The sequence below is a fragment of the Engystomops pustulosus genome, chromosome 3 (assembly GCF_040894005.1).
Source record: "Engystomops pustulosus chromosome 3, aEngPut4.maternal, whole genome shotgun sequence".
In the NCBI taxonomy this organism is placed as follows: domain Eukaryota; kingdom Metazoa; phylum Chordata; class Amphibia; order Anura; family Leptodactylidae; genus Engystomops; species Engystomops pustulosus.
The window spans coordinates 60563800-60577341 of record NC_092413.1 but is presented as its reverse complement, the minus strand read 5'-3'; the positions used below and the strand labels follow the sequence as shown (position 1 = coordinate 60577341).

Here is a 13542-nt window from a genome sequence, read left to right as displayed (position 1 = left end):
ATTTCCTTGTACAAAAGTAATAAAGTATAAAAAACACTAAATCACAAAAAAACCCCACTTATTTGGTATCGCTGCGTCCGCAACAATCTGTACAATAAATCCTAATCATAATTGGACCCGTTCGGTGAACATGGTAGAAAAAAAACCCCAAAAACTTGCCAAAAATTAAAACTTTTTATCAAATTGCTTTACAAAAAATGTTCTAAAAAGTGATCCGAAAAAGTTACAAGCACCAAAATGATACCACTGAAAAGAACAACTTGTCACGCAAAAAATAAGCTCACAACCAGCTCCGTCAATCAAAAAATACTATAATTATGCTGCTATAAAAATGACAATACTAAAACAAATGCAATTTTTTCTATTCTAGTTTTCCTTCAATAAAATTGGACAAATATAAACAAAACTATATAAATGAGGTATCACCGTAATCGTAGTGATCCGTAGAATAAAGATAATATATTATTGTTATGCTACAGTGAACACCCCCCCAAAAAAATGCTAAAAATCCAAAACAAGAATTGATGATTTTATTTTCCTCCACACGTAAAAAGTTAATAAAATTGCTTCAATAAACTAAAAACCCACTAAAATGAAGGTTTTTTTTACAGTGCATCTTGTCTCGCAAAAAAATAAACCCTTATTTGTCTAAATTGCTTAAAAAATAAATAAAGATTGTATAGCCTATTCCCAACGCGCGTTGTCATAGAACGGTGCGGTGGGTAGTGACTTGCCCACACGGTACAGACACCGTGATCGGGGCAAGATGGCGGCTGTTCCTGACGGCCATCCATCCTGCCCCATGGACCAGAATGGTTCCGTCCCCCCCCCCACACCTCCAGTTCATGATCGCTGCTATTGGCTCATCAATTCAGACCAGCCAATTGAAGCGAATTTACTTATGACGTCAGTAATACCGGTCACCATGTCTGTAGACACAGTGATCGGGGCAGGGTGGCGGCTGTTCCTGACTGTCACCAATTGTGCCTTGTGCTCCAGAAGGGTTTTGCTGCCCCCCTCTGTCCATGTTTGCCGCTATTGGCTGGTCGATTTGGTCCAGCCAAAAGCAGCAATATTCGTCACAATGGGCATCGCTAGGGTGAATAAGAGCAACACTTGGCGATAATTTCCCTACGGAAAACGTAAATATATGGTACAAAAGCACTGGCCGTGCACATTGTACAGATTACTCTGTACAACTCTTACGAGCTGTTCCAATGTGCAGGTCCTGCCGTATCATTTCTCCGTTTTCAAGAGGAAGGTATTAGGAAACTAATATTGGGACAAGAAGGACGGGGCCACAGTACCTCTGGTTTAGATGTTCCTGTGTTTTGCCAGGACAGCATTTTCCCGGTGAATTCTGCTGCTTCTAAAGGTAGGACTCAATAAAGAGTCTGTTCCAAAAGAGGAGTTGGGATGGACACTATATACTACTAAGAGACCTGCGACACCTCCAGAGTGACAAAAGTTTAGTTGGTCCCTTGGTATCATCTACCTCCTTATACGCAACACATTCACAATTCACGCCCAACCTGTTGTGAATTCATTTAGGTAAAATGAATAATTGTAACAACTGTTAGGTCCCTTTGCTCCCTATACCCCTCCATTATTTCATATGGGGCGCCACATAATGGGCACTGAACTTTCCAGAAATAATTGAAATTTCCATCTTGGACTCCATTGCACATCACCTATATGTTCAAAATGCTCATTTCACCACGTGTATTACCCTACACCACATATTACACCTTGCTAAATTCCCCAAGGGGTGTACATTAAACAATTAGGGTCACTTTTCGGGTTTTCCTCTGTTTTGGTACCACTACGGCTCTCCAAATGTATCCTGACACATGTGAAGGATTTCAGTCAAATTTGGCCACAAAAATTAGGGGTAAAGTGACATTTCTAGGAAAATTTTCACCTTTTTTATGTTTAGGGCCTAATTGGATCATTCACCTGTAGGAGCAAATACATATATTGCACATTGCAAAATTCTCTAAGGGGTGTGGATTAAAAAATTAGGGACACTTTTCGGATTCTTATCTGTTTTATACCGCTAGGGTTCTCCAAATGCATGTCAAACATTTCTGTCAAATTTGGCTTATAAAAGGCAAACATCCCCCTTCCCTTTTACTGTGCGCCCATACAACATTTTATATACACATGTGGGGTACTTCTACACTCGAGAGAAATAGGTCTACACATTTTGGGGGGTTATTACATATTTTTATCCCTTGTGGCTATAAAAAATTAGGGGTACAATGACCTTTATAAGAAAATTTTCACCTTTTTCCTATTTAAGTCCTAATTAAATCAAACAACTTTACGGACAAATACACATATTACACCTTGCTAAATTCTCTAAGGGGTGTGCTTTCCAAAATGGTGATACTTGTTGGGGTTCCCCTCTGTTTTGGTACCACTACAGCTCTCTAAATGCATCCTGACATATGTAAAGGATGTCTGTCAAATTTGGCTTCTAAAAGGCCAACGCCCCTCTTTCCCTTCTGAGCTTCACTGCATACCCATACAACATTTTATTTGCATGTGTGGGGCAATTTTATACTCGGGAGAAATGCTAGTACACATTTTTTGGGGTTGTTTTATCTTTAATGCCTTATGGGATACAAAAAATAGCCGTAAAAGTGACTTTTTTGGGAAAATGTTCATATTTTTCCTTTTTGGGACCTAATTGAAGCAAACACCTGTAGGGGAAAATACACATATTACACCTTGCTAAATTCTCCAAAGGGTGCACTTTCCAAAATGGTGACACTTGTTGGGGTTCCCCTCTGTTTTGGTACCACTAGGGCTCTCCAAATGCATCCTGACACATGTAAAGGATGATTGTCAAATCTGGCTTCTAAAAGGCCAACGACCCTCTTTCCCTTCTGAGCCCTACTGTGTACCCATACAACATTTTATATGCAAAAGTGGTGCTGTTCTGTGCTTAGGAGAAATAGTTTTACACATTTATGGGGGTTGTTTCATCTTTTATCCCTTGTGGCTTACAAAAATTTGGGGTAAAAGTGACTTTTTTGAGAAAATGTTCACCTTTTTTCCCTTTTGGGGCCTAATTGAATCAAACAACTGTTGGGGCAACTACACAAATTACACCTTGCTAAACTCTCCAAGGGGTGTACTTTCCAAAATGGTGTCTCTTGTTGGGGCTTTCCTCTGTTTTGGTACCATTATGGCTTTCCAAATGCATCCTGACACATGAAAACTTTTTCAGCCATATTTGCCCTGCAAAAACGAAACAATGCTCTTTCCCTTCCAAGTGCCCCCCTGTGCCCGTACAGCAGGGTAGAGTGACAATATGGGTATTTGCATACTCAGGAGGAATTGCCCTCAACATTGTAAAATGCATTTTCCTTTTTAACCCATTGTGAAGGTGCAAATTTTAGTGTTCAATGAATCTACAGTAAGATAAAATTACATTTCTGTAATTTCACTTTCATTTATCTTCCACCCTCATGAAACGCTCATAGGGTTAACAAAATTCCCAAAGGTTGTTTTGAATATTTTGAGGGGTGTAGTTTCTGAAATTGTGTCATTTGTGGGGGTTTTCTGTTATGTAGGCCTTATAAAGTCACTTCTAACTAAATTGACCCTCCAAAAGTAGGTTTTGATGATTTTCATGAAAATCTGAAAAATTGCACCTAAAGTTATAAGCCTCCTAGCATCCTAAAAAAATGAAAAGATGTTTGAAAAATGATGCCAAGTTAAAGCAGACATATGGAAATTGTTAGTTATCAAGTTATTTTAGTGATATGACCAACTTTTCAAAAAGTAGAAAATTTTGAATTTGGAAAACATTGTTTTTTTCAAAAATTTTGCCAAATTTCCATTTATTTCATAAATACATACTAAATATATTGATTAAATTTCTCAACCAACATGAAGTACAATGTGTCATGAAAAAACAATCTCAAAATCAACTGGATATGTTAAAGCGTTCCAAAGTTATAACCACTTAAATAGACACATGTCAGATTTAAAAAAATGGGCCGTGTCAGGAAGGTGAAAAGTGGCTTCAGCGTTAAGGGGTTAAGCAGTAACTTGTTGCTTCTTTCTGTGGCACAGGTTTTAATCATATTGGTCTCCTGAATTCACCAATACAATAGAAATATGATGGAGAAATTTGGATTGTAACTTCCCTCCAGGGTCCCCTGAAGAGAGAGAATCAGGGGACCCAGAGAAGGAGCTCCAATGACAATCCATCTCTATCCACACCTTCCCACTCCTCCTGTAGTCCTGGCAGCCAAGGATGTTGCTTTAAAAAAGCACCGAGCATGGCACTTTCTGAGCTGTATTGGATCACAGGAGAAAGCTTTGCTGGAAAACTCTGTGTTGGGGTGAAGGCCTGGGTGCCCACAGAATTTGCTCTGAGTGCCACCACTGGCACCCGTGCCAAGGGTTAGCCACCACTGCCATAGGAGAACGCAATCTGAACTCAAAATGACTTGCCCAGAATTTTGGGCTATGTAACCAAGTTCATTCTTTTAAGTTTTCAGGCAGGCCATATTCAATTGAAGGCAAATTTTACTTATGACAGCAACATTTGGATCCTTGTATTATATAATCATAGGATGCCATAGTAATCCAAAATCTGTTTAGTAGAAGAAAGATGCAATGGCTATAATATGATTCCTAAATGCTACTGATTCTTTTTTAAAAACACTGACAGTATCAATCTGCTCAGCTCCTTCTTCATAACATCATGCAGGAATATTCAATAACTCTTTCTTGAAGGTAACAAGTTTTTTTTTTCAAGGAAAACAAATATGAGTCATCTAGAAATAATAAAATAAATAATGCCCTTACCCTTACAAATCTTTTTAAAGTTGGTGTTCTCTTGTGGATGTCCAGGAATACGACATTGAAATCGGTATTGCCAAAATTCACTAAACCAGGGATTTCTTGAATTGGTATCCAAACGTAGACTTAGAAAATAATTGTCAAATGACCTGACTTCTGGGGATTGAAGCTTTATTGTAATTCCACCATTGGCTTCAACTTCAAAACCATCTATGACTTCATCTCTGTCTGCCCATCCATCACTGAAAGAGGTTAAAAAGAAAAAAGTTTATAAAAAAAAGAAATTATTGACTCTTTTTTGCAGCATCTTCTGTAGCGCGGGATACAGGGGGAAAAGGGAGGAAAATGTACTTTGTATTTATTAAACTTGAAGAATGTAAAACTCATAATTGTTTTATTGTAATAACAAGCATTATCTTAAAAAAGATTTATTAAAAAAGTGTATAAAATGATAGTATGTTTATAAAAGATTTAATGGTTTGAATGTTTGTGTGTTGATATTAAACACCTTGACCATAATGAATTAAGCATATTTCCAATTATCCTCCATATAATTATAAATGATTTCATATAATGATTTTCCCAAATGGTTTCCCTTAGCTGATATGAGTGCTATATTCTAACTTTAGCACTGCACATGGTTTACTTAGCCTGGTCCTGATTTCATTTCCAGCATTTCAGAAGTCGTCCAGTATTCAGCACAGACAACTCATCTGCTAGGGGTCCTCGCTGGAAAGCCTCGCTGGAAAGCAAGGGTAAATATCCCTTTCTCAACACCACAGGGGTTTTCCAGGTGGTGGGAATTAATGACATATAAAAGCTCATGTTACTCCTCCAATGGTGTCTTCCACTATGATAAGAAGTGAATAATCTATGGGTCTCCTCCTCCCTGGCCTCCTTCTGTTGTCTCCTTTTTACATCATCTTTTTGATGACTATATCAAAGGCAAGAGTGCACCTAGAGCTGGGATCTTGGCAATCTGCAGAATCAGAACCCCATCAGGCTGCAACCCGCATTGCTACCAAATGACTCTGCAGATTGCTGAGTAAGTTTTTCCCTCTCTCTTCTATATCACACTTTACATCACTCTATATCTCTCATATCTCTATATCTCTCACTATATCCTGGCTTAAATCTACGAACTAACAAGCGACTGCCTTTACCCTTACATTCCAGCAAACCAGTGCATGAGCGACCCTTAATTGGAGTAACTTTTTCCTACTTCCCCTGTAGTACTCCACTCCTTCCACTCCGGTCAGTCTGATCATCCGTAAATAATATTTTACCTTTCATAATCTGATCCCTTCACTATATATTGACACACGCATTATCTGTTTAGCATTCCATCTACAATTTCTGCATCAAGCCGCAGAAGCGTATTGTTAAGCAGCTAGACTGGTCAGTACAATAACTATCTATATTATAATACAAGAACAATATATAGAAACAATGAAATGTCTGTTTATGTTTGTATATTTGTTTTTTTATACATCCTTTTTAAATTTATGACTACTTTATGCACATTGTATTTATGGACTTTTTATATGAATTTGTACTTTTTCATTGTCTTTTTATCCATTTTACTTAACTGGATTCTATTACTCTTTTCACAATGATACACAATGATTACTCCCTAATTGTATATTATGTACACATGACTACATCCAACATTTTGTTCAGTGTCATAATTCGTTCTATGTATGGATTGTTTTTTGACTGTATCTTCTCATAATAATAGATCCCCGAAACGTGTAGTCCCTTGTCAATGTATATGTGAAATTCTAATTGTATACATACGTATATGCATTATTACTACCCTCTTTCTTTATGACATTAAGTAGCGTGAAGGTTATTCTGGTATTTCTAGACTCTATGTTATTATTTATATCACACAATCTGGGCTTCCATAACACCTCTGCAGTGCAATCAGCTCTGGGTGCATTTACATACTATTCACTTTGTCAACATTTTTATGTAAAAATTTTTTTTAAAGTTGTCTTCACATAATATTAATATGTTTTGAAATACCAACTTTTGGGTTTATTCTTGGTTATAAGCCATAATAATCAACATAATAAATATTAATAAATAAGTAATAAAAACCTGAAAAAAATACACTCTGCTAGGAATGACTCTATATAATATAAGAGTTACACTTTTCACAAATTGAATTACTGCAAAAAAAACTTTTTTGCTGATATCCTAACTTATTGAAATGCTCCTGTAATCTGTAGTTTCTTTTTTGCGACTTAGAAAAAAAAAATCCTGAACAGCAAGTAGAGCATGAGAGGGCCAAAGCAACTTTAAGGAACAAGTAATGGAGTTCTAAAAACAGACAGCCATTATGTTGACATACAGTACTTAATGTTGATCAATGTAGATTACATTGTTTCTGGAAAATCAAGCGATCATACAGTGTTCTCTTATAATGTACTGTATGCTCCCTGATGAACACCATAGAGTATATGAAATACAATGTTATTCTTGTTTAACTTTTACTTTTCAAAACCATTTTTATGGCAGTTATTTTATAAAGGACATTCCCTTCTTAATGTCAATGTGTACATTTTTTATTCATTGTTTATTTTTATAATGTTTTATTTGTCATTTTCTATTTTTCTCCCTGCACTTTACATGACCCACAAAATAGAGAAAATATTTTATTTCTATTTTATCAGCTCCAGCAAAAAAAATATGACTAAGCTTTGAAGCAATTGGGACAGGTAATAACAGTAAACTTTGTAGTCAACATCATTAAAGAAAATCTACCATCAAAATCAAGCATGATCAATCATAAGGACTTACTCAAAGATCCAGGTACAATGACTGTGGTAATCTTATTATATTTGTTATCCATGTCCCCCTTCCTTCTAAAATCAACTTTTAAACTGATGCTTATGAGCAAGCAGGGATCTGGAATGCATTGTCAGAGACCCTCTTCGCTGCAGCTTCACAGGCTGTTACATTGTCTCACCCTGTCCTCAAAAGCTCCTTCAGTATTCCCCCTTCCATGTCCTGCTTCAATCTCACAACAGTAGAGGAAGTTTCAGAACACAGTGGGAGAGGGGAAGTACCGCTGCACAGTGTAACAGCCAGTTAGACTGTATTATGGAGGCGCTCTGGGGGACTTTGTTAGCATAATTTTAATATATTTTGATTTTATTTTAGAAGGAAGGAGGCCATGGCAAACAAATGTAAGAAGATTACCACAGCCACAGTGCCTGAATTTAAGCAAAACAGCATGTTTGTATCTGGATTCAGCTCCTTCTCCGGCAGTGAGCAAGGTAACTGAAAGCATAGATCACCTCATTCAGATAAGAAAACTAATGATTGACTCTTTTCACATTTAAAGCATATCTACCCTGATGAAGGAAACCTATCACCAGATGGATATTTTTCAGTGGTGCCCATGTTCCCCCAGATATAGTAAAGCATAATGTAAAATGTTTTTTCACAAAACCTCTAACTTTTATGGCTAATGAAATTAATTAGATTAAACCTTACATGGTTACCTGCCACCTATCAGCTTCAAGTCCTAGAGGTGTGTTGCCTCCTCTCCACTCAAATTAATCGCTCATTAACCTCTGCAAGTGACTTCAAATCAAGCGTCCCTCCTCCTCCCGCCCCTTCTCCTACTCATGACTGCAGCCAGCAAATTTTGCAAAACAAAAATTCTTGTGGCAAGTGTGTTTTGAAGGAAGTCCTTACACCTGTGAGCATTTGGTGATCCTCCTTGTCCTCTTAAAAGTGCAAAAGAATACACCCTCAGGTTTCAGGTTTTTGCAGACAAAGAAAAAGATTCAAACGATCCAGCACTTTTTATATAAAAATTCTTGCTTCTTTATTAAATCATCATATAAAATCGATCAGCACATAGTGGTATCCACAGACAGCTATGCCTTTCAAGCTAATTTTGCGCTTGAACAGTCAGCATCTAATACTTGCCGTGCACAGAGAGCAGTGAAGACGGGAAGGAGGAGGAATGTGGATGACTAGCGAGAGGAGGAGTATTCACATGTGGACGATAATGAGTGATTATCTTGAGTGGAAGGGAGGAGACAACACACCTTTGGGACCTTAAAGGACACCTGTCATCAGGTCTGTGTTACTAGTCCTGTCACTACTACCAGTTGGAGCAGCTCACAAGGATCCCATCACAGCCTTTATCTAGTTATTTCATATATTAATCATTATAAAATCATCTTTTCTTTATTATGTAAATGAGGCTGGTCACATGGTCAGAGGCAGTGATGTCACCCGTTACCCCTCCCCTCTCCTCCCCCTGCTTATGTCTGTGTGTAATGTATAGTAAAGCATTGCTAGTGTGTGTGCAGCATCTGCTGACATGCTGCATCCTCCTAATACACAGAGACACAGACATCAGCTACACAAGTACCTGACATGTTCTGCTATAGCATGACTGCATCCTGGAGCTGTTTTATCTTTCACATACACATACACATACACAAACACAGGCTGCAGGAGGCATGGCCACCAGCAAGCACATGTAGCAGCTGTCAGTCAAACACTGGGGGTGTGGCTGTACATCCCACTCATGAATAAGCTGGACAGCTTGAATATGCTAGTGACTCATTGGACATTTCACAGGTCATTTGCATACAGCTTTAGGACCTCATTGCTTAGGTTTACAGGCACGTAGAGGGACAATGAAGGGATAGAGGCAATGCTCTCTAATGGCAGTTTATGAAAATATAATTAGTTTAGGGGGTTATTTTGCATGATGGGTTCTCTTTAAGCTGAAAGCTGGCAGGGAGCCAGGTAAAATTTAATCTAAGATATTTCATCAGCCTGTAAAAAGTTAAACCATTAGAAACATAGTCAGGTTCTTATTTGATCATCTGGCAGCTGTGTTTGGAGAGATGGACCTGGTTTACATAAATTGATTAAATAAGGAAAACATGGGAAAAAAAGACACAGGAACAGATTTCTTTAATGAAGTGTATTACAAAGTTTACCAATGTCATCTATTGATTTACAAAAGTATATTGAAAGTTTAGTTACACTTTATAGGGCACCAGCCCCACCAGCAGGGTTACTTGACCCTGTGACCCAGTGATCAAGTGATTACTCAGACCAACAGTGGCAGTAACTCTGTGGCACTCTATGGAATACATTTTGTCATGAGTGCTGTGTATATGGAAGACAGAAGATATAAAATACAATTTCTTCTAGAGCTGTAACATGTGTCAAACTCTCAAAACATGCATTACAACCAACTATAGACCCTCTACATTTCTACATATTAAATATGAGACAAGCATTTATATCACAACAGAAAAAAGTCAGAAAACATCAACTAATAAAAAAATGTGCGGGGGCGGAGCACGGACGTGCAGTGCGTTGCGTGATGACGTAGCGCGGCGTGCACGGAGCTGGGCGCGATGGTGCCATCTGCCGGGAGTCGGCCTGATTAACCCCGCTCGGAGCCTGTTTGGAGTACGGCGCCCTGGATGCGATGTTGGCGGACGCGAAGCAGGCACAACCCCTGATACAGCCCGCACCCTGAGGACGACCGACGCTCCCTCTCACCCGCCATAGGGGGAAGATCGCCCCTGCCGCTCTCGTCTGGACCACTTATTGCTACCACTCTCTACAATCATCAAGCTTCTGAGTCTGGAGGGCTACCCCTGATGGGAATCCTCGGGGAAACCTCTCAGCTGAAGAGAATAGGGAAGTGAGAGCTAGCGAACCCTGCTAGTGGAAACCTCTGTAAAGATTGGCTGCATATCTCTGTATTGCACCGTGGAGAAGTCCGGATCCTTGTCTCTGCAGGAGGGTGAGAAATCTCTGTGTCGGTGTATAAGCCAGGAGGTCCCATAAGTGAAAGTTTGTTTACATTGGATCTTGTGCGCTTTCTAACCCCTGCTTACTAATCTCTTAACTTGCCTGATTACTTACCTCCTGATTCTCTTTGGAATTTGTCAACAGCAAGTCTTTTTGACTCTAAGTCATGCATTAACTTTTGGGCTTTAAGGCTTTAATGCTATACTATCACTGGGTGCACGTGACTCTGTATACCATCCCCTAGCACGTTGGAGGAAGCCTCACCCTTGACCCTAGCAGTTGCCATACAATATCTCCTTTCTTGGAGGGTAGAATCAGCAATTGACATTTGGGCTAGAAGAAGTGGGGATCGCCCTGTTCTGCCGGCGGTATACAGGAGCATGAGAACTTTTTGTGCATGCTTATGAATCAGGAGGTTGTATCAGTGAACTCTCCACATATTAACTCTTATCCTGCTTGGCTTGGTGTTCCATTTGTTGATCCATTTGGGGACTCACTTAATACTAGGCCTCTGGTCCTTATGTCTTTATGCAATTTATTAACTCCTAAGCTTTAATGTATCATGATCAATGTTTGTATATGATATTGCACGCCACTTACTAATACGCTGGAGAAGCTCCGTTTTCACCTTAACAGACGCTAATTTTTCTCTCTTTGTATTGTACATCTAGTAACTAATATCTTGGGTAGAAGATAAAGCGATTGTTTTGTATTACACATTTGTCATCTATGAACTTATTGGCAGAATATCTGCTATTTTGTGTACATATTAACTGCCTATTCACTTAATTTTATTGTTGTCGACACTAAGGCATTGATGTGTTCTTGAATCGGATTGGCTTAAGGAAAAAAAAAAAAAAAAAGTGCAATGGCTAACAGGAGGCAGGCAAAAATGTGACTAAATCCCGATTATCTGATGCAGGGAGCTCCCCAGGGGAGAAAAAGAGAGACGGGAAAATGGAGAGATATTTGCAGTCCCCTGGACCATCCCAAGGGAACGCTAAAAAGGTGGGGGAGGGTAAAAGGGCCCCAAATGCAGAGAAGGAGGCTGTAGATATATCCCTGGAAAGATCTAGTGTTGAAGATATCAGCGGGGGAAATGAAGGTGCAGGGGCAGAGATTTCCCTTAAGGACATCTCTTCCCAAATCTCGCAGTGCCTCAATGCGGTGGGGAATGTCCTAAGGGAAATAGGAGATCTTAAATCTGAGGTGGGACTTATTAGACAAGATTTGAATAACCTGAAATCCCGAACGGAGCTGGTGGAAGAGAGGGTGGGGAAGGTGGAAGACATATCATCGGGGCTAGAAAAAAGGGTTAAACTTCTGGAAAAGAGAGAGTTAGAGGTCCACCAGAAGCTGCTGGACCTAGAAAACCGTTCAAGAAGAAATAATCTCCGTATTGTGGGGCTCCCGGAGGGAATGGAGGGTAGTGACATGACAAGCTTCATCTCAGAATGGCTGGTGGCTACATTCCCAGAGGAGGTCCGGACCAGGGCCTTTCTGGTGGATCGTGCACATCGGGTCCCTGCAAGGGCTCGCCCCCTAGGAACGTCCTGGTTCGGTTATTATCACCAAGAGATAGGGATAATATCCTCAAATCAGCTAGATCCTTTGACCTGAAATTCAACAATACCCCGATTATGATCTTCCCTGACTACCCACAGGAAGTACAGAAAAAAAAGGGCTAGCTATTTCAATGTAAAGAAAAGATTGAGAGAAAAAGGGATTGTCTATTCGCTATCCTATCCAGCAAAGCTGAAAGTTGTATTTGAGGGAAAGTCAGTATTCTTCGAAAACGCTGAGGAAGCCAACGAGTGGGCAGAAAGGGTCGTAAAGATCTGACCCGGTGGGTAGGCACCATCTCCTCAGCTAGAATTGGTGCTCCAAGATGAGTCTAGGGCTTCAATACTCTAGACAGAGGGTAAGAGGGGGGCAAGGGTGGGGGGAGGGGGTGGGATAAGACGGTTGGCGGCTGAGCTGAATTATTATATCCAATGCATCATGGCAATTTCACTCCTCTCTTAATGGTTAAAATTCTATCATGGAATGTGCGGGGCTTGAATGAGAAATTAAAGAGGAAGGCAGTGTTAGATCTTTGCCTCTCACATCAGCCTGATGTGATCTGTCTTCAAGAAACTCATTTGTTAGGGGAAACATGTGGAAGACTAGCCAAACCCTGGCTGAGCCATTACTACCATGCAACCTATTCTGCCTATGCACGTGGAGTGAGCATATTGATTTGTAAAAAAGTGTGCTTTGTAGAGCATGATGTTATAACAGACAATGCTGGCAGATATATAATACTGCAGGCCTCCTTGACTGGCCTAGCAATGGTGATAGTGGGCATCTATCTCCCCCCTACAGCGCCAGTTGAGGTCCTAGTTAACATTGTAAACCTCTTGAGTAAATATGCCGATCTCCCAATTTTCTTGATAGGGGATTTTAACTATGTGATAAATGAGGGACTGGATAAAATGATAAAATGAGGGGTAGAAGCCCCCATCGGTGTGAGGACCAACAACCCGATACCCTGTTTGGTAGATTGATAATCGAGCTTGGGTTTAGAGACCTTTGGAGAGTGAGGAACCCAAAAAAAAGAGCCTACACGTGTTTTTCTAAGTCATATGAGTCACTTTCAAGGATCGATCTGGTCCTGGGAAATGAGTTGGGAAACGAGATTGTAGAAGGGATAACATTCGGCGCCAGGGGCCTGTCAGACCACTCTCCCGTTTGTCTCACATTAACTAGACAAAATCCATCGGGGATTGTTTTTTACAAGGTAAAGCCTTTTTGGTTCGGCCTTGTTAAGGACAAACTAGACGTGGGGAGGGAAATTCAACTGTTCATTAATGATAACCTAAATGAGATGGATATACGAGTGGTTTGGGATGCGCTAAAGGCATTCCTGAGGGGTAT

General features: G+C 39.8%; 1 protein-coding gene across 4 annotated transcripts in view; it reads right to left on the bottom strand.

Annotated features, from left to right (window-relative positions):
• Positions 1 to 13542, bottom strand: part of GRM1 (glutamate metabotropic receptor 1) — a 304645-nt gene that overhangs the window by 105675 nt on the left and 185428 nt on the right. For all 4 annotated transcript variants that reach the window (XM_072140917.1, XM_072140920.1, XM_072140918.1 and 1 more), the window contains exon 4: positions 4828 to 5063. In XM_072140917.1, coding sequence (XP_071997018.1) covers positions 4828 to 5063 — 236 coding nt within the window. The remainder of the gene's footprint in view (positions 1 to 4827; positions 5064 to 13542) is intronic.